This window comes from Punica granatum, chromosome 5, assembly GCF_007655135.1.
Source record: "Punica granatum isolate Tunisia-2019 chromosome 5, ASM765513v2, whole genome shotgun sequence".
NCBI classification, from domain to species: Eukaryota; Viridiplantae; Streptophyta; class Magnoliopsida; order Myrtales; family Lythraceae; genus Punica; species Punica granatum.
This window is the reverse complement of record NC_045131.1, coordinates 14,003,948-14,027,519: the sequence shown is the minus strand read 5'-3', so window position 1 is coordinate 14,027,519 and position 23,572 is coordinate 14,003,948. Positions and strand designations below refer to the sequence as shown.

General features: G+C 39.0%; 2 protein-coding genes across 2 annotated transcripts; one reads left to right on the top strand and one right to left on the bottom strand.

Moving 5' to 3' along the window:
- Positions 1-1,113: 1,113 nt before the first annotated feature.
- On the bottom strand, positions 1,114-2,746 carry LOC116207200 (leucine-rich repeat extensin-like protein 6). The gene is made up of 2 exons (XM_031540087.1): positions 2,070-2,746; positions 1,114-1,987 (listed from the first exon to the last, which is right to left on the bottom strand). Exons 1-2 carry the CDS (start codon positions 2,686-2,688, stop codon positions 1,407-1,409), a joined length of 1,200 nt encoding a protein of 399 aa, XP_031395947.1. The 5' UTR covers positions 2,689-2,746; the 3' UTR covers positions 1,114-1,406.
- A 17,200-nt stretch (positions 2,747-19,946) lies between these two features.
- Positions 19,947-22,292, top strand: LOC116209407 (40S ribosomal protein S3a-like). Its single transcript, XM_031543039.1, has 7 exons — positions 19,947-20,095; positions 20,217-20,264; positions 20,369-20,474; positions 21,058-21,195; positions 21,282-21,467; positions 21,692-21,892; positions 21,976-22,292. The coding sequence occupies exons 1-7, from the start codon at positions 20,085-20,087 to the stop codon at positions 22,069-22,071; spliced, it is 786 nt and encodes a 261-aa protein (XP_031398899.1). The 5' UTR covers positions 19,947-20,084; the 3' UTR covers positions 22,072-22,292.
- Positions 22,293-23,572: the final 1,280 nt, after the last annotated feature.

The window sequence follows — 23,572 nt, the reverse complement described above, 5'->3', positions numbered from 1 at the left end:
TTTGTTTTAATTTTCTTTTAATTATTAAGGGATTTAGCTGCTTGTAATGCTACACTTAATGTTCCTATATATATATAAAGCAATTTCTTAATTTTGAAAATTAAAATTAACTTATTTTGACTTTTTAATTAGTTAATTTACTAAATCACATCTAGCACTATCAGGTGAATTTTGCTATATATAGATAGATATAGATATAGATAGATAACTCAAAATCCTTATTTCATACATTAAATTTTATCTCATATATGCTCATAAAGTTATATAATTAGTGCGTTGTGACAATTTATGTATATGCTTAATCAATTATTTTCTAGAATTATAATATCTATTTTCATATTTGTTTATTAGAATCTTTTATTACTTTAGAAAAATTTCAAGTATAATTATCGCATTTATCGATCACATTTATTGGAAGAAAGTAGTCAATTTTTTCATGATTCTATTTTTATGTATATTTGATTAATTCTTATTGAAATTACTCATATATATTTGTGAAACATAACTTTTCTTTTTAAGAATAATATTGGGATTAAAATTAAGTTATCTTCCATTTTTCAAGTTTATTAATTTAATTGTGGATATATAATATAGATCTTTAAGTAATATTTTAATTTGGAAAATTAAAATAATTTTCTTTTACTATTTTTCAAGGCATTATTTTAAACACATTTAATACTATTGAAGTGAGATTTTCTATAATTTCTAATTCCAAAAATTAAAATTATTTTTTTCTATTTTTAAGTATATTAATTTAAGAATATTTAATGCTCTTCAAGTGAATTTTCCTATATGTATAGATATAGATAAATAGATTTTCCACGTACTTCAGTGGGCGAAATAAAAATTATGAAAGTATCCAAATGTTGAATAACTGAAATGAAGAACTAGGAAAGGTGTTCACTTACCCTGACGGACAAATTATAGGATGTGGTGAAAGATGATAATAAATTTCAGGCACTTCTTTGATGGAGCCTTTTTTTGTTTTAATAAGGCTATGGGTATATTGTCGCCTGCAGATAAGACTAATTCTATTTGGATGTTGATGTAATGCAATCTTAATATTTACCATCAGTCACAAGGTACGCAAAGCCTTCTAGAAATAAACATCGATGCAATCAAGACACTTCAGGCGCTTATTCTTTTATTTCCTAAAGGATTTCCGTGAGGCGATACATATCGTTTCGTGAGTATATAAATTAGGAGACTCCAAACAAAATGACAAAAGAAAAATGCGATTATAAATTGCAAATTTTGTAAGTATCCTGACTTTTTTTCTTTTTTTCTTTTTTTTTCTTTTTTTTTTTTTGTACACCTTTTCCCACCCGACTCCTTTACAAGTAAACACCGGTGCATTAGAGACGGTAAACAGAGAAGGTCTGACTCCTACAATGGCTGTTACTTGATCACAGATAGTGGTGAACCGGTGGCGGAGGAGGAGATGGAGGAGGTGGTGGTGGCGGGGTTGGAGGAGGAGGTGGTGGCGGTGGCGGTGGCGGACTCTTGGGCCAACAGCCGTACGAACTACAATCAACAGGATGCATATAGAAAGCCGCGCATTCCTCCAGTGGCCTCTGCTTCGGCCTGTTGGGTATGCAGTTCTTCTTGTCGTCCATGTCTTTCAATTTGAGGCAGATTGGTGGCTCGGTGCAGAAGTAATTGTCCGAGTACGTGAAGTTCTCAAGCTTTGGTAAGGCGCAAATGCTCTCGGGGATTTCACCGGATAATTTATTGTGAGCCACATTGAGCTGCTCTAGGCTCTTCATCTGGCCGATCGTGTCGGGCAACTTCCCGACGAGGTTGTTGGAGCTAACGTCGAAGACTGTGACTTGGTTCAAGGCCCCAATCTCCGGCGGCAGGCACCCAGTTAGGCCGGAATTGATGATGACAACCTCATTCAATGTCGCTGCCATCTTTGATATGCTTGGGGGAAGGCAACCATTGAAGTTGTTGTTCGCGAGGACAATGACAGATACGGGAGAGTTACCTGTCATGGAGATTATCTTGTAACGTAAGAATATTAAAGAGAGATTGGTTGTACATCAAGTGAGGCATTTTTTGTTAGTTACCGATATTTTGCGGCAAGGACGAGGTGAAGTTGTTGTTGTTGATGAAGAGCGCATCAAGCTGCAGATCAAAAACTTTCGTGGGGATGTCACCGGAGTACCGGTTGTACCGAATATCAAGGTACTTGAGCGAAGGAATCTTGAGAAGGACCGATGGGAACCCTCCCGACAGCTTGTTGTTGCTCACGTCAAGCTCATAAAGGCGCTTGAGATCGCGGAACGAACTAGGTATGGTCCCAATGAAGCGGTTCGAGTTCAAGTGGAACAAAGCGATGTCACATAGTAAGCTGAGCTCTTCCACGAGAGTACCCGAAATGTTCCCATGGTTCAGGTCTATTCCGGCAACAGTGGTGATGTTCGAGTCATCTTGGGCAGGGGCGCAGTAGACACCGGTGTAGTTACACACTTCGGGGCCGCACCAGTTGCCCGTGAGATTCTTCGGGTCGTTGGTGATCGCGTGCTTCCATGCTTGGAGGGCTATGTATGCTTTCTCAAGCCTTGGGTTTGGGACAAAGTATGGAGGGAATGGAATTTGTTGGTGAGAGGGTTTGGACAATAATATGACACAAAGAATGCCCCAAAGGGCAGAGTTTAGATAAGGTTTTCGAACGATCTTCATCATGTTGGGAAGACGATCAATGAGATGTTCTTTTGGGGTCTGATGAATTTGGAAAATATGGACGTTTATACTGGGGAAACTTGTGTGTTTTGAACGAATTTGATGTTGATATATCAAATTTTTGCAATTTTATATGTTCATTTTTTAAATGGATTAAGAGCCTTGACTATATCTCACTCCAATCTTTTATTGGCCCTTTTAAATTTGGGGAGAAAAAAAATTATATATGAGGCAACGGTTGTTGGATTACAGAAGGGGTTTTACATTAATCTTTGACTTAGACCACCAACAAAGTAAGCATACATATGAATCTTCTGCTCATTTTATCTTATGTATTTAATTTGTCTCAAAACTGTTAATTCGTGTTAACATGTCATATTCATATCCTAAGAGTAACTCTCACGATACTAGGCCCGGGTTAGCAGTCTCAGATTATATATCACGTTAAAATTTTTCTTTTAGCAAATTTCATTCGATTTGTGTTATCAAACATCAGATATATACGCCTGTCGATCTTGATTACATTTTCTTTCGTCACATGCTTAGCTTTATTTAGTAATTATTGTCATGCAATGATAATTAACTGGCATGCATAGGTAAACATTTGTTGTGGGGAGTTGAAAGAGGGGATCGGTGTTTTGACCTCACCAAAAACGCGGTTCTTGCAATGCTTTTAATTCAGAATTTTTTTTTCCTTTTTCTGGGTTAATTAACACTGCAAGTAGCACTATTTAAAATTAGTCTACTATTTAAGCAGACTTACTATTACATATAAATGTATATCTATGGTTGAGTATAAGCATCAAAATTGGCTGCTCCGGCATGTACAATAACACGACAGCGACCCGTGGGTGCTACTAGTGTGCAATTTGATATGACCGAGGTCGCGGAGGCAGAAGCAACACCAAGGCATATTCCAATGATTTAAATACTGATTATGTTCATACGTACACTTCAAATCAGAAAACATATAGTTGAGAATGAATATGAAATTGGTTAATATATAAATTAATTAATTAAGTATTGATATGTCTGTCACCTATTTGATATATTCAAGTACACTACTGTTGAAGAAATTCTGTTTTATAAAAGTCTGGTTGGTTATCCACAAGCTTTCAAGCTTGATTATGAAAATCAGGGTGGTTGCAATTTCCACTAAAGAATCATGCCTTGATTCATTCCAAGGGTTTGGTTATGTGTCAATTGGACCCCCGACGGTAGCCTTTGTCTGCTTTAAACTCACACTTCTATAATTCTATTCCCTAATAAAGCTAGCTTAGCTATTTCTCCTCCTTGATCCTTTTTCACTAAATTTTTTAGCAGAGACAATACTCGATCATCACTTCATTTCCGTAATTTGAAACCCTATTTGAGTTCAGTGAAAAATGGGAATCAATCACACGATTATGATGTCACATCTAATAGAAACATATACGTCAGAGATGATAATCACATTCAGGACTTCTTGATTCTAAAACTTCTAATTAGGATTTCTAAATTCCTTTTTCTAAATAGTGAAAATATATCACTGTTACACACTTTGTATTTTTCTAGTCTAATTGCAATAATAAAGACATAAGTCCGAGGATTGAGCTAAAACTAGCATGTTTATTTATGGATATTATCTTTTGTTTTCTAAACTTCAAAAGAGACCCATAAGCCCATAAGGAGGTAGGAAAAGGACGATTAAAAGGGTATAGAGAGTCGCACTGCACTTAAAAATCAAAACTTCATATCTCTTGATGTCAAGTCGAGAGTAATATCACCTCACTAAATCTCATTTCTCAATTAATGATGCATATTAGGTGGGGAAACTTTGGAGCATGCTATGTTATTACTGTCGCGACTGCCCACTGAAACTTTCATTTTCGCATTTTAATGATTTTTTCAGGTTTATTTTAAGTGAAAAAAGATATTTTTGATCCTATAAATTTAGCATTCGGTCAATTTTAATGTTCTCAGTTTTAAAAGTGTCGAAATTAGTTCTATAGATTTGCTTCGTAAGGAAATTTTGGTCCATTTTATAACTTATAAGACTAGATATGTCTTTTTTTAAAAAACTTATAGGACCACATTTTGATTGAAAGTCAACTTATATGACCAAAAATGTCTTTTCCAAAACTTATATGACCGAAATTGTTTTACAGAACAAACATATAGGACCGAATCAGTAATTTTAAATATTATATGACTAAAATTGATTAAATGCCAAACTTATAAAACAAAAAATATCATTTTCCCTTATTATAAGCATACGATGTGACATATATTTGGTTTTATGCCTACTTGCATAGATGGGAAGCTTCTATCGAAGTCTCAAGTCTACGTGTGCGTGTGAAAAAGAAAACCTCGTGCTAGATCTTTTACCAACTGTATGAAAAACCTATACATGTATATAGTTTACCTTAACTTCCACTATGGGGCCCAAAAAAAAAATTCAACTGTGGAAATTAGTGAAGGCACTTGAAAGAAAATAAAGAATCTCAAAGGACGTACTCAACTTTTATATAATTTGAAACTTGTTATCTTTAGACTTTTTTCGCCGTGTGCTATCTTACATTCAAATGTCCAATGGGTTCGATTAATTCAAATTTGAGGCTGGTCAATCCACTAACATCGGTACGAGGCCTAGAGGGATGTTATGGTGCATGCTGTGCGCGTAACACCAAGCTAAGAATTAGCTAAACTTGATGTTAAATAACCATCTTCTTACAAACTGACCTAGAATGTGGCCAAGAAAAAAAAACAACAAACAACCTAGAATTACTCCTGAAACGCGAGAAAGTCTTATACGTAACGGATATATCATGTGGTAATGTTATAACTTAATAAGGGTTCATCAATACCTATTTATTTTAAGAAATATCACCAAAAAAAAAGAAAAATTATTATGAATAAAAATAGAATTTTTTTATGTAGTGTTGGGTGACACACTGCCTTATAGTATACCCATTACACATACCTTGCTCAAAATCACTTGGAGAATACCAGGACATTGCGTAAAGAGTAAAAGATTACCTTAACTAATAATTTGCTAATATGTAGGACCCCCGGTCGTAAAAACAATGCATCATTGGAATTTTCAAACATACAAATTATATATGTCGTGTGAATTTGGTGCTACCGGCATGACCCGGTTAAATCCTTGGATGTTTGGTAAGGCGAGAGGTGGTTCATTTTGAGGCAAAATATAGTTGGTTTGGTTGGAAGAAGAAATTTCTTGGACAAAAGGGGAAGGGAGGAAGAAGAAGCCCGGGGAAATCTTAAAGTAAACTACACATTCAGCAGTGGAGGATTCGGAGATCATTAGAAACACCTCGTAATCAAGGTTGAACCGACGTTCGAAACGATATTAGTTTCGCCAATAAATTCATCGTGTCCATGACTCTATAAAGAAATAATAATAATGAAAAAAGTCTATGCTCCTGAACGGAGGTAGAGAGGGAGTTTTCTTTTTTTCGGTGGATGTAAGGCGAGTGTTTTCGTTGACTTGGTTGGACAAAAATGACCCCATATTCTTTAATAGGGAAAAAAAAAGAAAAAAAAAAGGGTTTTTTTTCTTTTCTTTTCCATTTTTTTTTCTTCCTCTCCTCCACGAGATAAGTACGGATGATTCGGAGAAATTCCGAAGGCTGAAATGAAACAAAATTCGGTTGATGGAGAGATATGAACCATAAGGCCATGAATAATTACGGATGAAATGTCATTGGCCCATGAATTATTTTGTGTACGAAGTCTTAAAATGAGGGGACAAAGGGCTGACGGCAATCCTAATGTAACTATCAATCCACAAGTGCTTGTAATTGATATATCATATGGTATTGCGTCTCCAGACAAGTAAAAAAAAATATTTTTGTTAACAGTAAATTTTTTGTAATACCTCTAAAAATCAATAGATATTAAATCTTGACATATAAAGAGTACAATAATTGTGTGGACTATATATATAAGGTATGGTGGCCTTTGGACCAACTTCTTCGTAAGACAAAGTCATGTTGAATCAAAAGAGAGTGTAATGCAACGTCACACGCTCTCGTTTAGTAAACAATAGGTTTCAGGTTCGATACTCAGTGAGACTGCATGTACCATTTATTAGCTAATAAGATTACTATTTTATTGTACTAGATTCATTGGCATCTTTTGTAACCGAAAAAAAGGCATGTTCATGTCTGTTTCGCCTGAAATTCGTGATATACTCTCTGATTGCCACGTGGTGGTTATTGTCGCCAAGCATACAAGGATCTTGTCCCAAGATATAAGTGAGGGTGAAACCACTAGCCATCCTCACCGAGCTAGTGTGTTGCACCGCGGTCCCTAGGATCCTTAGGATTAGCCGGTGAATGGGTTTCGATGTGATGTTGTTGATCAGGAGATGATGGAGATGTTTCAGATGATGTCACGGCTTCGAGAGTTAAGCCATTTAAATTCTCCCATATATGCGTGTGATGTATTGCCCAATACTTATATGAAGACGGCCGGGAAGCCAGTCTTGTGGTGTCAAGACGGCTTGCAAGCCAGTCTAGAGAATAAGGGTCATGGCCCTAGGAAGGTTCGTGAAGATGAGTCTCGGCTGGTGGCGGCCGAAGAGGATGAGTTTTGGCCCGAAAGTCTCGACTCGAGGAATGCCTTCTTGATGGTGGATCTCAATTATAGGCAGCCAAAAAAGGAGAGTGTTGGCCTGGAAACCTAGACTCGTGTTGTAGACTCACGGCCCCCGGAAGGTTCGTGAAGGTAGCGGGTCTCGGTTGGTGGCAGCGGAAAGTTTAAGCCTTTGGCCGGAACCTTTGATGGCATTCATTCTTAGCCCGAAAATGTTAAATGGGTAGAAAAGATAAAGTCGACGGGTTGCTCTGGAAAGCTATTGCATAATAAAGAGTGCGAGAAAGATAAGAATACCGACGGATCGGCTTTGTGCGAGAATTAAATGTGCATAGTATTGAAGTGTGAGATATTGAGGTGCCGGATATGTAGATGTGCTGAAATGAAAGGGCAATGTATTGAAAATTACGGGAATGTAAATGTATTGAAATGATGCGATAGCGTTGAGCTGTTGTGTGTTTGTCGCAAGGAGAGAATACAATAAATGGCCTACTATGCTCTAATAGGCCGGACCTAGGATAGACTATCTTGAGCAATATCCGGTCTTATTACATCAAATAAACAAAACTAGCAACTAACTATGGAGCTCCTTATTTGTTTACTATAATTTAGGAAATAAATGAAATCCTAGCTAAAATAGAGGAATCACCTAACTTGGCAAATAATCTTGCCAATGTTGTAGTGCCCAAAAGTGTGCGCGCCTAGCTAAGGAAACAATCCCTAGCTGCCTTGTGAGAAGGACACCAGCCTTGTGTACGCGTCTAGGTTCGTGATTAGCTCCACCTAAAAAAGAATTGGAAGACTTCCCATGTGTGAGCCGCTTGCCAATCTTCTCGGCTATTTCCATCTCTTGTTCCCTTAGCTAAGGAAATAATCAGAATTTCCTTCCCGAGTAGCCAGCCTTCCACACGGCTATCGTACTGGGTCTTACCGAGGAATTCATGTCGAGTTTTCTCGTGGACCCTTGTTGTCGGTCTAATTAATACAATCCATTTTAGCAATAATTAGAAATGTGAGCAAATTTTGTATAAAATATGTAAAAGCATTTTTATGATAATACTTAATAAAAAAATAAATAGGAAATATAATAAAGGGAAATGGAGGAAAGGGGGAGAGACAGAGGAGGAGGTGAGAGAAAATAGTCGTGGAGTGATAAAATGGATGATTAAAGACAATAATAAAACTTCTTTAAACTTCCTGCTAATTTAAATTGTTAAAATTTATCATTTTTATTTTTCAATGACATTTTTAGAATAATGAAAGTCACCGTCCCTCTCCTTTTTGTTATATAGATATAGATATATTTACAGATGCATACATAAGTGATATATTTAATTTAGTTTGATCAGAAAGAGGTAGAGCTTTGAGGAATGGAGTTTTGATTAAAGAAGTTTGATGCAGTGACACAAGTTACCAACGCAAAACTATAAAATTTTGTATTTGATTTTCGTGGGAAGAATTGTTGTGCTTCTTTATTTTAGCATTTTCCTTTCGTATTTTAGGCCATAAACCTCCCTTTAACCAAGAAAAAGTAGAGCTTCTCATCGAGGGAGGAAAAAGGATAGAGCTAAATTTCAATCCAAGACACCTCGACTGTTATTGAAAACTAATTAAGAAATAGTCAAGTAAATCAGATCATGAACCATGGAATCGTCGACCATCTTATACATTATATAGACCTCCCCCCCCTCCCCCAAACTTTTCCGTCGGGGGGCCCCATGGTGTGGTGAAAGCGTGAATATTGTCTAGATGTCTTATGTCTTAACAGAAATAAAAAGGTTGAAAGTTGAATCTTGATCCTTACCACTTCAGAAAATCAATCCCTTAGGCAATTAAGGTTTCCACATACATTTTTACATCTAGAGATTAGTCTCAGCTCAGGTCGAAGCAGTGCATTTCGGACGTCTTCTAAGTTTCAAATGCATCAAAAAGAGTTAATTCTCACAAATCTCCAAGAAATTTTTAAGTCGAGACCTCGAGAAGGTGCATACATCAACAGATTGCGTGAACATGACCAATAGTTAGCTCTCTCTCCTAGGCTGCCCATTAAATTATTAGAAACGAAAGGTGCCAATCACCAACTTTGGTACGTCGTATTAAATACATAGCAGAAAATAACTATGTTGACTTGGCTATACACGGTGGATATATAAATTTCCATGTAAAATGAGAGGGGCGTGGTATACACTCTTCCTTGGCAATTCGCAGGATTTTTTTTTTTAATGGTAAGAGGCATCACTTAATACAATGAAATAAAACTTCTAATAGTTAATAAAGGGGTGTGGATAGATTCACAATAAGAATGAAACCCATAACCTTTTGATTGGCAATTAAGAGATTTTATATTTGATTCTCGCCAATATGACGGCTTGTTGTTTTTGTTTAATTTTTTCATTTATCTTTGTTAGAGTCATGAACTGCATTGAAGTCAAAAAAGAAAATAAATGTAAAGCATGGTCTTCTCCGAATTAAACTACTCGTAGAATTCCCTTTGAAAAGTTCTATTTGGTTATTAATAATCTAATAATTTCTTTGTTCGTAGTATCTATATATCTGTCTAACTATATATCTACATAGCTATAGCTATATATGATAATAAAAAGAGAATGTCACATAGGACTAAGGTGTGTTTATGTTAAGTGACTTTTCAAGTCTCGTCAATAGAGTTATGACAAATGGCACAATATTATGATGCCACCTGTCCCATGAAAGTCCAGAAGTCTCTAAATTGCATAAGTCTAAAGATTATAACTTACCAAAGTTTAAAATATTTAAACTAATGAAAGTCCAATGATCCTAACTCATGGTACTCAAAACATCTTAAGTTTGTTGTTTCTGATAGACCACCAAGGTGCCCATACGAAAAAGGATTTAGTTGATTTCTTGACGATGCTTTTTAAGGTGATGAAGTTAGGATTTGTTATCTCGATTTTATTAGTTGTAAACTTCTCCATTTTTTAATAGACTACTTCATGTTTTCGTAGGATAAAGGAGATGATAGAGATTCACCTCTCCATTATTATTAATATATTACTATCTTTCGAGTTTATGATATCTTGATGAATGTAAATGGTCATTCCATTTGAATAGCAACTGAGACGATTATCTACAATGCGGAACTACCAAAGGGAAGGAATTCTATTTCTCTTATTAACTATATTGGTTAGGTTGTATATTTATCTTCTATAATGATAGTTGATCAGTTGTTTGCCGTAGCAATTCTAGTCCGCACATATGTACGGCCTTTCACCTAGTTGCATATATTAAGGACTAAGTTCTTGCCCATTTAGAACTATCAAAGATGACATATTAATTCAATAAACTTCCTACTTCCGCGTAACCATGTTATTTTTTTTTCGGTAAGTAACCATGTTAAATTAGTCGTGGTCTATCCTTTCGTAAGTTTATTGCCTTTGATTATTTGTTTTACTTTTCTGATTAAGTGTATCATTTTACTAATGTGCAATTTACATTTATTATCTTTCTGAATATAGGTTTTTCTTAATTAGTGGTGAAATTTGATTACCATCAATCATAAATTAACGGTTTAAAACACACACACCCACACAATGTATATATATATATATATATATGAAAGTAAAAACATGGTGCTTTCGATTAGATGGCATTAGAACACCCAGATTATTGAATGAATTTTCTCAAATGTAGGAGATTTTTAATAATTTTTATATTTTTTTGGTTTTTTACGGATTATTTGTTTTTTGAATTGATATATACTTTTTTTCGATAGATTGAATTGATATATACTATATGTTAGTATTTTGGTGGATATTTAATTTCGATATTTTTTAGGATAAAATCTATATAATATTTTTATGCGGAAAAGTGACTACTTTTCTATTTTTAGTGTTTTTCTTCTTTTTTTTTACATTCTCATCTTTTGCATTTACACACTTTTCTCTTTTCATCGTTCTCATCACATATGTTACCCATTTCACATCATCAACAATAATATAAAAAAAAATTAAAATTCAATATATCATATATGGAAAATCCATTGGCTTATTTCCCCATAGAGAAAAAAAATTTGCTCCGCAACTCCAACCTTGACGGAAGTTGTCGGTGACTTTTGTGCCCACCGACTTCTATTCGGAAGTGGCTCGCCACCGAGGGCGCCCCCACCCCCTCTCAGATCTGTTAGTCACCCTTTTCTTTTTTTTTATAGCTTTTTTAATTTTTTTATTATTTTGCATTATTTGCTAAAATGGCATGACATCGTTTACCCACCATGTCAGCAAATTGGACAAAAAATTAGATGAATGCCAAAAGTGGCAATCGAATCAAAGTCTGTGAAAAATGGGGCTTTGATCACGTGCAAGCCACGAGCCTCGAGCTTCCTCGAACACCACACGAACAACCTGCAAAAGGGGAGATCGAGAGGAAATCTCAATTTCTCTTTCCGGTGCATAAATGAGAGTGCGTACGAGGAAGAATAGAGAATTGAACTTAGGGTTTAGGGGTACTTCGAGAGATATTTATAGAGATATACGAGATATTTGTATCAGGATATTGTAATATGTATCAAATATTCAATTGCATACAACCAGTAGATACACTCGCCAAATAGAAGGTTAGTTATTGTATAATATCTCATAAAGATATTGATAGAACATTCTAGAGATATGTCAAGATATCGATAGATGTACAAGAGATATAGGTAGAGAAATATCTTTAATATGATTTAATTACAAATTTGGCTGTATCCAAGTGGACCCATAATGGTAAGACAAACCAGACGGGTCAGATCGATTTTCCAATCCCTAACATATAGCATTAGCAAGGATAGCCGAAGCCCAACCAAATGGGATGTCTTCTTAGCCTACGTGATTTTCTACGTGGCATTTCCATGGGACAAATTGAGGTGACAAACTTTATCCATATGTTAGTTAGGACTTTGAATAATACACATGAACATAGGGTACATTTAAGTGACTTATTTTGCTTATCTCAACTACATACTGTAAGCAGCGCTTGCATCGCCTCTCTTTTTGGGATTTTTCACTTAACAAATAAACTAGCTAAAAAGAGTTAGCTGGACAATGATTCGAGTGATTTTTCGCTCTCCTTCCTTTTGTCCTCCGTCGCTCATCTATCTTAACAATGAAAACTAAATTTATTATTTTCTTTTACCCAACAAAAAAAAAATCCATTCTTTCTACTACCAAAAAAAAAAGATCCATTCTCCACCTTCATTCTCCTTTCCTCCCCTCGTCTCCTCTCATCTCCCTCTCTCTCACTAAGTGAAACTTATACCAACTTTGAAGGTTCGTGTCTCTCAAGATTAGGGTCAAATGAGGAGACACCTTTCCTAGATGCATCCTACGAATGCAGGTCCGAGGAGATACAAACAAACAAGTAACATCTACGTATAAATGGGTCTAAGGAGAGAAGTGAGGTGCTCGTGCCTCCTTAAACTAGTCCTTCAAAGATATATATATATATATATATATATATATGGCATTCTAATTGAGAATGAGTAAGCCCTACTCCCCAGCGAAATTCCCTGATGCTCCAAGCATGTTTTTTTCTCAGACTAATTTTGTTGTGGTGAGCCATGAAGAGATTAGGAATTTCACTCTTTTTTTTCCTTATATTTACGCAAGTTTATGAAAAATAACAGTGAAACTTTTGACTTGGACCTATTCTTTGTTCTTTTTTTTTAAATAATAATAATAATAATAATAATAATAATAATAATTGGTCTACTTAGAAGGCCACTTAATTGAATTAAAAATACTCATGCCAACTACTTATCTTTCTTAAACTTCAACAACTCTCGACCATGTCCAAAGTAAGAAGAAAAGATGTCTTGCCTTTTTCTTTCTAGAAACGAAGAATTCCGACACCAATATAGTTCATTAGTTCAAAGATTCATATATTTATAACACCAGGTAGGGCTAGTCGCTCCCTCATCCATCGTATATACATGTTTCGTACGCCTACTTTATCTCTTTTGAAATTATATAATGGAAAGACTATGCGTATAGAAAAGAATTAGAGTACAGCGAAATAAAGGGTACCAAAGTTGTTCAAATGACAATTTGATTAAAAAAAAATCTCAATTCATAATCGTAGATGAGTCTCACTGCACTAAACGTTTTACAGATATATGAAACTTACCATGTGTTGGCGTCTCCTTGATCCAAGGAGAAGTGACCACTCAATAATTAGTGCTGGGGCCTTGGAAAAGTTAGTGTCAAAATGTGGTGAAAGCAGAGGAAGCATGGAATGGCATGAAATTTTGAGAAGAACCAAAGGTAGTTTTTTGATGTGAGGGGTTGGTGGACCGTCGGCAAGTCAGTAAAAAGGCACTCCCATTAATAATCGCTCTGTTCAATTTAATCCTTCATCTCTAAACCTCTCTCTGTTTGTTCCATTATTAATTTATCATATCATTAATTTCAACATCTTTCTACATTTAAACTTCTTAGTATGGTCCAATATTGATTTATTATCTCTACTTCTCCTCTCTACTGTTAGTACAAAGAAACCTTTCATCACACTCCATTGCCGAAATTGCACAACTACATAAAATTTTATTAATAAGAACAATTAAATTGAGATCATAATAATAATAATAATTCTTTTTATAATAACTATCCGCTAATTCTAAATTTCACTCACCCTCTCTTTTCTTTTTCTTCCCATTCTCTCTTCCTCCCCAATTTATTTATTTTTTTGGTTAGATTTTTTTCTCCGGTAGAATCTTCCTCCCCAATTTTAACTTTGTCATCTTCACGTTGTGTTTTTTCCTTCTTTTTTTGTTTTCTTTTCTTTCTTTATTTTTTGGGGTGAATATATTTATGCATGAGTCTTGAACTCCTGATTGTCAAGAGCACGTTTTGGTCATTTGGTAAACATCTACAAGGGGTGACAAATCGTATCGTCCCACAGTTATTAGGCCGGTTGTCCCGACACGATAACTCTAATGCTCCCGGCACAAGATGATATGAGCAATTAAGGGGCAGTGTGTAGTGAATCCCACAATTGACAGAGGAAGTAATGGAACAAATGGAATAAAAATCAGGGAAGGAACGATGGAAATGCTTGTATTCAATCAGCAACTCTTAAGGGAGAATTGCAATCCTCACAGTAACACATTCAGGAGAAAAAGGGGATGATATTTCAGAAGAAGATGAGAATTACAGAGGGGGAGACTTCAGGGGATGAGAGAAGGGGAATATTACTCAACAGATTGCCTGCCCTTTCCTTCGTTCACCTCCTTATTATAACCACTCATTCCTCGCCCACATATGCCAGCACACACTTTTCTAACTAACTCGGGCCTCAAACGAAATCATCAAATCTTCGAGGAGGAATCTTCTGACGAGAGCTCCTTCTCTTGGCACCTCCACCGTCATCCATGCTGGCACCTGCTCCTTCATTCACAACAATACCCCCATCCCAAAATTGAACCTTGCCCTCAAGGTTCCAATCAGGAAAGTTCTGTAGTATGGAGGACTTATCTTCCCACGTAGCAGCCTCATCATCTAGGCCTTCCCATTTGATCAAACATTGATCTACAAGACTGCCAGCCCTTTTAATGATTCGTGATGCCAGAATTTTCTCTGGCTGCAATTGGAATGAACCGGTTGAGTCCACCAACTGTAACGGAGTGACCTGCTGATCCGGGTTTCCGATGCATTTCTTGAGCATCGACACATGGAACACAGGATGGATTCAGGCTGCCTCTGGTAAGGCCAACTTATAAGCCACTTCACCTACTCGTTTTAGCACCTGGAAGGGTCCGAAGTAGCGTCTTCCAATCTTGTGATAGCGTTGTAAGCGAACCGACCTTTGGAGATAAGATTTCAGTTTTACATAAACCCAATCACCTTCTTGGAAGTGCACCTCACGTCTCGTACGATCAGCTAGCTGCTTCATTCTGAGCTGAGCCTTAGCTAGATTTTGCCTCAGTAAGGCGAGAACCTCATCTCGATTCAGCAGCTGTTGCTCCACCAAGTCATTAGAACTACTTCCTTTAACATACCGTGCCATCGTGGGGGGCTCTCGACCATATAGAACTTGAAAAGGTGTCGTTCCAGCAGATGTTTGGAAGGAAGTATTGTACCAATACTCTGCCCACGGAAGCATTGACACCCAGCTACGTGGAGAATCAGCAAGGAAACATCGTAGATACATTTCCACGCATTTGTTGAGCGCCTCTGTTTGTCCGTCCGTTTGCGGGTGGTAGGCAGTGCTGAAAGCCAACGTGGTGCCCTGGAGTCGATTAATCTCTTGCCAAAACGAGTGCATGCATTTTGGGTCGCGATCAGTTATAATCACCCGAGGTACCCCATGTAATCGAATGATATCAGCCACAAAAACCTCAGCAACCTGCCTACTTGTGACATGAGCTGGTAAAGCAGTGAAATGCCCGTACTTCGATAATCGGTCGACGACCGTCAAGATAGTTGCTTTCCCTTTAGAACTAGGCAAACCTGTAATGAAATCCATGGAGATTTCTTCAAATACCATCTCTGGAATTGGAAGAGGTTGAAGCAAACCAGCTGGACGCTGGAAATTATCTTTCATTTGTTGACAGACTTGACAAGCAGCAACAAATTGTTGAACATCTTTTCGCATATGCTTCCAAGAAAAATTAGAAGATAATCGATGGAAGGTTCGCGCTATTCCCGCGTGCCCTCCAATTGGTGAAGAATGAAATTCTTCTAGAAGTGTGAGACGGAGAGGTGACCCCGAAGGAATCACTAGTCTTCCACGAAAAAATAACAAGTCATCCTTAAATTCATATCCTGGTAGGGAGCAGGGGTTTGTTTGCAATTGCTGCTGCAACTCTAATAACTCGGGGTGCTCTTTGTTAAGCTTGCGCAACTCATCGGCTAAAGCAAACTTTCGACTAGATAGAGCCAGCAGAGTAGCTGCAGGTACTCGGGATAAAGCATCTGCAGCTGAGTTTTGCTTGCCAGGACGGTACACTATAGTGCATTCATAACCAACCAGCTTGCTAAGCCATTTCTGCTGTTCAGGAGTTTGTATCACTTGCTCCTGTAAATTCTTCAAAGATTGCTGGTCTGTGATAAAGGTGAATTTGCGCCCCAGAAGATATTGTCGCCATTTATTTACTGCTTGGGTAATGGCATACATTTCCCTGTGATAAGTAGAAGCTCGTTGCATTCGTGGACACAGCTTCTGACTGAAATAAGCCACGGGATGACCGTCTTGGGACAACACAGCTCCAATACCAATACCAGAAGCATCAGTTTCAACCTGAAAGTCCTTAGAGAAATCGGGTAAGGCTAATACCGGCGTGGAACTGAGCTTCTGCTTCAGGGATTTGAATGCTTCCTGCGTCACTGTATTCCAACAAAAAGCATCTTTGCGCAGCAGGTCAGTTAAAGGACCAGAAACATGGGCATAATGTCGAATAAATCTCCTGTAGTACCCAGCTAAGCCCAGAAAACTACGGACTCCCTTGACATTTTGTGGTTGAGGCTACTGCAGAATAGTGAGAACTTTGTCCGGATCAACCGCTAGGCCTTGTTTGGAGATAACATGCCCCAAATAACCCACTTGAGTTTGACCAAATAAACATTTGGATTTCTTGGCCACAAGGTGGTTATCTCTCAGCAACTGCAAAACCAAACGTAAATGTTCCAAATGGGTCGCCCAAGTGGGACTATAGACAAGTATATCATCGAAGAAGACCAGAACAAACCGGCGCAAATAAGGCCGAAAGACTCCATTCATGAGGGCTTGGAAGGTCGAAGGAGCATTGGAGAGGTCGAAGGGCATTACCAAGAACTCGTAGTGTCCGTCATGAGTACGAAAAGCCGTTTTGTCCACATCTTCAGCTTTAATGCGTATCTGGTGATATCCTGCCAATAAGTCCAGCTTGGAGAAATAGTAAGCACCATGCAACTCATCAAATAACTCATCAATAGTTGGAATGGGAAATCGATCCCTAACTGTAATAGCATTGAGAGCCCTGTAGTCGACGCAAAAGCGCCATGTACCATCCTTCTTACGAACGAGCAAAACTGGAGAAGAAAAGGGGCTGGTGCTGTTTCGAATGATGCCCTCTTGAAGCATCTCAGCCACCAGTCTTTCCATTTCCTGCTTTTGAAAGTGTGGGTATCGATAGGGCTTCACGTTTACAGGACCAGAGTTGGGCAGCAAGTGGATGGAATGATCTTGTGCTCTCGAGGGCGGTAAGCCATGTGGTTTAGCAAAGACATCCGAGAAGACCGTCAATAACGCAGAGAGGTCTGGTGGGTATTCTGGGGTGGATTCCACACTCGTAGTTAATAATTCCAGACGAAAAAAAGAAGCAATAGAATCAGTATCCTGCATACGTCGCAGACACTGTAGCTGGACAGGTTGAATTGCAGGGGAAGAGTCTCCTATCCAACAAATCCGCTGCCCTTGAAAATCGAATTCAAAGCGACGATTTGCATAATCTGTGAGAATCGGACCCAAGGTGGCTAGCCAAGAGACGCCCAAAACTATATCAGACCCATGTAATTGAAGGACATAAAAATCGAGTGGAAGTTCACAGCCTTGAATTGACAGAGGAACACTTCGAATAAGCCCTTCACAGAACAATCGTTCACCGCTCCCAACTAACACTGAAAAAGCAGGAGAAGGTTCAATGGGTAACCCCAGAAATTTCGCCACCCGAGCTTGCACAAAATTGTGCGTGCTACCCCCATCCACCAGAACCTGAACTGGCATGCCATGGATGTGGCCAGTAAATCGGAGAGTGGTCGGCGAAATACTCCCAGCCAGTGCATGATAAGAAATAGTCGAAAGGGCTTGTACCTCTTGGATCTGTAACTCCTCGGCCAAGGCAGTATCACTGGGCGTCGGCGATACAGGTTCGCTGTGTTGCCCACCTTCATCCTCAAAGAGAAACAGCTTCGGTCGAGAGGCACATTTATGATTGAAGGTGTACTTCTCATCACAGTAAAAACACAGACCCTTCTCACGCCGTTGCTGGACTTCCGCATAACTCAGTCGTTTCACTGGTTGTTTCCCCGGAAGCGTTGTAGGAGGGGTGATCGTTGAACCCACGGAGCTGGAGGGAGTGGATGGCGTCGGAAGCAACGGAGGGGAGCGACCTAACGAAGGCCGAATAAAACCCTTCTCAAGAGCAAGGCGGTGCTCATGTAGACGGGCCAAGGTGATAGCATCCTCCAGTGTAGTAGGCCTATGGGCCAAGACTGCTGTCTTGATATCCAATCGTAAGCCCGAAATAAAACAATGGAGCAAGAACGTACCGGGTAAGGCCATAGTTTCATTAGAGATCGCTTCAAAGCTCGCCTGATACTCAGTGACAGTGGAGTGTTGGCGGAGTTTAGCCAGCCGCCCTTCAGGGGCTTCAAAATCCTTCTTACGGAACCGAGTAACGAGGGCTTCAGCAAGATGTGGCCAATCAACCAGCTGTTTGTTACGAAACATCCAGCGATACCACTCAAGAGCGGCACCCTCTAAGTAGAAGGAAGCGAGATCTAGCTGATGCTCGGGGTTGATGTTATAAAAGGTGAAGTAACGCTCCACCTGAAATGTCCAAGCTTCGGGGTTCGTGCCGCTGAAACGGCTAATGTCAACCGGAGCCGGCCGATGACGTAAGGTCGGAGTGTTGTTGGTCCCCGATCCTTGGCTCGAAAAATCAGCAGTAGCAGGACGAAATTTACCCGGAGTCGCCATGAAATCGTCCAGTTGAGTGCCCAGGGAAGACAAGCGGTGTAAGACCTCCTGAAATAGCTTTTGTTGACCCATCACGGTGGAATGCAAGCCTTCGAACTCCTTCTGGTGTTGGAGTTGAACCTCCTGAACAGCCTTTAGAGAATCATCGAGAACCTTGAGGCGAGTACCCTCGGCCATAGGAGATGAGAACGCAATGAAAGCACCAATGTAGTGAATCCCACAATTGACAGAGGAAGTAATGGAACAAATGGAATAAAAATCAGGGAAGGAACGATGGAAATGCTTGTATTCAATCAGCAACTCTTAAGGGAGAATTGCAATCCTCACAGTAACACATTCAGGAGAAAAGGGGGATGAGATTTCAGAAGAAGATGAGAATTACAGAGGGGGAGACTTCAGGGGATGAGAGAAGGGGAATATTACTCAACAGATTGCCTGCCCTTTCCTTCGTTCACCTCCTTATTATAACCACTCATTCCTCGCCCACATATGCCAGCACACACTTTTCTAACTAACTCGGGCCTCAAACGAAATCATCAAATCTTCGAGGAGGAATCTTCTGACGAGAGCTCCTTCTCTTGGCACCTCCACCGTCATCCATGCTGGCACCTGCTCCTTCATTCACAACACAGTGACGGATTAGCTCAACACAGCAGTATACACAAAAAGGGTCGTGCTGACACTGAACACAAACATGGTAAAAAAAAAGGTATTTTTTTCACACATTATGGGACAATAACGATAAATTTTTGTGCCTTACCGGACCATTCCAATAATGACATGGCACGATAAAACACGAGCAAAAAACGAATTGATCACGCCGTGCTATTGGGCGGGCCGAGAATTTGGATTGCATATTTCAATCGGAAGAGAAGCCCATCTCGTTAGGGAGCCAACGAGGGGGCCCGTTCAAAGTTGGGCCGGAGAGGGCAGAGATATACTAGAATGCAATACGACAACGTTTAGGGGACGTTCATATAAAAGGCCTGTCGCAACGCAAAAGTAGGGTTTTGAGCTGATCGAAGGGTTTGCTAGCGGAGCCGTCGTCCCTCCTCAGAGTACTCACAGTCCTCTGCTCCACCGCCGGAAGCCCTAACCTCCATCCGGCCATGGCCGTCGGGTCTCTCTCTTCTCTCTCTCTCTCTCTCTCTCCGCCCGGCCATTTCATGCTTACGACGCTACGACCTGTTCCCGTATCTCTTAGTGGCGCGCTGATTCGTTTGCTGTTGTGTTTGGCGCAGGAAGAACAAGCGGATTTCGAAGGGGAAGAAGGGTGGCAAGAAGAAGGCGTGAGTCCTCAATTCATCCCCTTCCTAATTGCATTGGTGCGATTGATCTGCTTTGGGAGCTTCTCTGGGTTCTCATTTGAAATCTCCGTGTTGTTGTTGTGCAGAGCCGATCCGTTTGCCAAGAAGGATTGGTACGATATCAAGGCTCCGTCCGTGTTCACTGTCAAGAACGTTGGGAAAACCCTAGTCACTCGTACTCAGGGCACGAAGGTATTGAATGAGACTTCTCCTGGTTTTATATTTAGCATTCGTTAGCAAGTAAGGGGAGAATTGGGATAAATTAAGTAGCTTTTCGTCTGACAAATCGTCTGAGCTGATTCAAGTTCATTGACGGTGCATAGTATCAAACCTGCGACGTTAAATTGGGAAATATAGGTACAGCGAATTAGTTGTTTTTGGACGGGGGTACAGCCTTTGGTTTCTGTCTGTTCATATTTTAGGTTTTGAGCTTATGCTCAGTAGCCAATGTTTGTATTTTGTAGAATTAGCAAATGTTCATTCTTAGTAGAAATTAATTTGTTAATGCATGTGAAATTGATATTGAGACCCTGTAATGTTAAGATTTGATCGAGTGTTTTCCTTGTATAATCAACCCAATAAGAAAATTGGTAAATGTGTTCTCGGGCCTTGCAAGAATACGGTCTCATTGATTTCTAATAGAGCTGTTGATATAAAATTTGATGGTTCTGTCTCTAGTCAGTTTCCACTTGAACTTTGATTATCTGAGGTCCTGCTTTATTAATGGGGCTTTCGGTCCTATTTTCTTTTGCCTGTCTGGGTTGCCATCTTATAGATTGCTTCAGAAGGACTGAAGCACAGAGTTTTCGAGATTTCCTTAGCTGACCTCCAGGGTGATGAGGACCACGCATACAGAAAGATCCGTTTGAGAGCAGAAGATGTCCAAGGGAGGAACGTCCTCACTAACTTCTGGGTAAGATTTAAGTTTGCCTTCACTCATACCATCACTTGATCTTGTTCCTTATGTAGCCTAACTAATGAATGTCCCTGAATATACAGGGCATGGACTTCACCACCGACAAGCTGAGGTCGCTGGTAAGGAAATGGCAAACTCTGATTGAAGCTCATGTGGATGTGAAGACAACAGACAGCTACACTCTGAGGATGTTTTGCATTGGCTTCACCAAGAGGCGTCCTAACCAGGTCAAGAGGACCTGCTATGCTCAATCTAGCCAGATTAGACAGGTAATCATTGGGTAACATGATTTTAATATTTGTTTTAACTAGGTAGAATCCTTGAGAATCCGGAAATATGAAAGGTCATGCAACCTCTAGATTTCTGAGAGATTAAGAGAGATTGTCTGCAACTATCTGAATGTTGTTTCGCTTAAACTGAACGAATTGAATTTATGTTTATCTGCATTTGGTACATATTTTTACCTAATATATGCCATTGGATTTTATTTTAGATCCGCCGGAAGATGAGGGAGATAATGGTGAATCAGGCAACGTCTTGTGACCTGAAGGAGTTAGTTAGGAAGTTCATTCCCGAGTCCATCGGAAAGGAAATTGAGAAAGCAACCTCGGGCATCTACCCCCTCCAGAACGTGTTCATCCGCAAAGTCAAAATTTTGAAAGCTCCCAAGTTTGATCTTGGAAAGTTGATGGAGGCACGTCTCTTTATCCTCCTTACTTGAAACACACTGTTTTTGGAGTCAGAAAAATTAAAGCTGTTTTTATTTATATGCTTCAGGTCCATGGTGATTTTTCGGAAGATGTTGGCGTGAAGGTGGACAGGCCAGCTGATGAAACAGTGGCAGAAGGGACCACCGAGGTCATTGGCGCTTAGAATGCAAGAGACTGCCGAGGTTTCTCCATCTTGTCTCTGGCTTACAGATGTGTTTATCATCTTTCTTTTTCTCCAAACAATTTAGAGCCTATAATGGGGTTTAGCTGAGCTGCTGCAAAGAGGAGACAATTTTGTTCTTGATTTTGTACCCTGTTAGATTGTCGATTGACACCCTATTTAAAAAGCATTTATGTTTATTTTCATTGGGTTGGTTTCTCAGACATCCTTTCCATTTTAGTCATGGATTTCATGGAATTATCTGAGAGTGAATATTCACTGATCTCCTAACAACATTGAACTGGAATCAGCCTGGGTGAGAAGGGGCTATGATAAATGAGATAGACTACTACAGGGCTATGGCTCGGTTTCGGTCAAGTTGAGTGCAGTCTTATTTTAGGCTCGGCAAATTTTCAATCTATTAACAATTAAATTTTTTGACTATTAGATGAAAAATGACCAGGACTTGATTATTGGTTGTCGATGACTACTTTATTTGGCTGCGGCTCATTGCAATTGCAAGGCGTCTCAATTCCTTAAGGACATTTCTTGGAGGTGCCTCGCCGAGGCAGCATGGATGAGTTCTTATGTTGGATCCAGTTAAAGTTTGTGTCCGAGAGCATCTTGCTAGTTAGTTGAAAATCTGGTTCAAACTAGTGTCAGGCGCCTTCGCCTCTCAACTTTCACGACTATATATATACATATATAAAACTAGTTGAGATAATCTAGTCAGTTAGGAGTAATGCTGAGCAATGCCGGGCGCCTTCGCCTCTCAATTGCCTATTTTTGGTTGGGCACTTTAGATGGCATTCTTTCTCGTCAGGTAGCTGACTTGTGGTCAGTGGTGATTGCAGCCTCCTGAAAGTTGGGAGGTGGGGTTCTTGCAGTGGGATCTTACCATCAGCTGCCGACACCCACCCCTTGATGCTGGCAATTTCGACCTCGGCTGGGATGGCCCTTTGAGACCGGCCTTTGAGACTGGCCTTTGAGATCATCCATGACCCTCATTCAAGTTGGGCATGGACACTTCCAGTTTCGATATTCTGTCTTTCAGAAAAATAGAAAACCCAAATTGTATGAATAAAATTTGTAGATAATATTTTCTATAAGAGTGTAAACTAGGCTTGTGTTTGGTTTTCAACTTAGATCATGATCCAACTTAACTTGATTTTGCGTAATGAATATTGTCAACAGTTCAGTTTGCGTAATGAATATTGCAAGTGTTGACAAACACATGATCTAATTTAACTCGATTTTGTGTAATGAATATTGCAAGTGTTGATAAATACGTGGATGAATGAAAATTTATATATGTATATATATAGTCGTGAAAGTAGATGAAAAATTTATTATTATAAAATTGATTGTAAGAGAGATTAATAACCAACAAAGGAAAAATATGAAAAATCAATTACTTTCATGAAATTTTTTGATCTACTAAATTTTTAAATTTTGGCATGAAAAATCACAACATTTACCTCCATTTCTCTTATCTATCAATCCA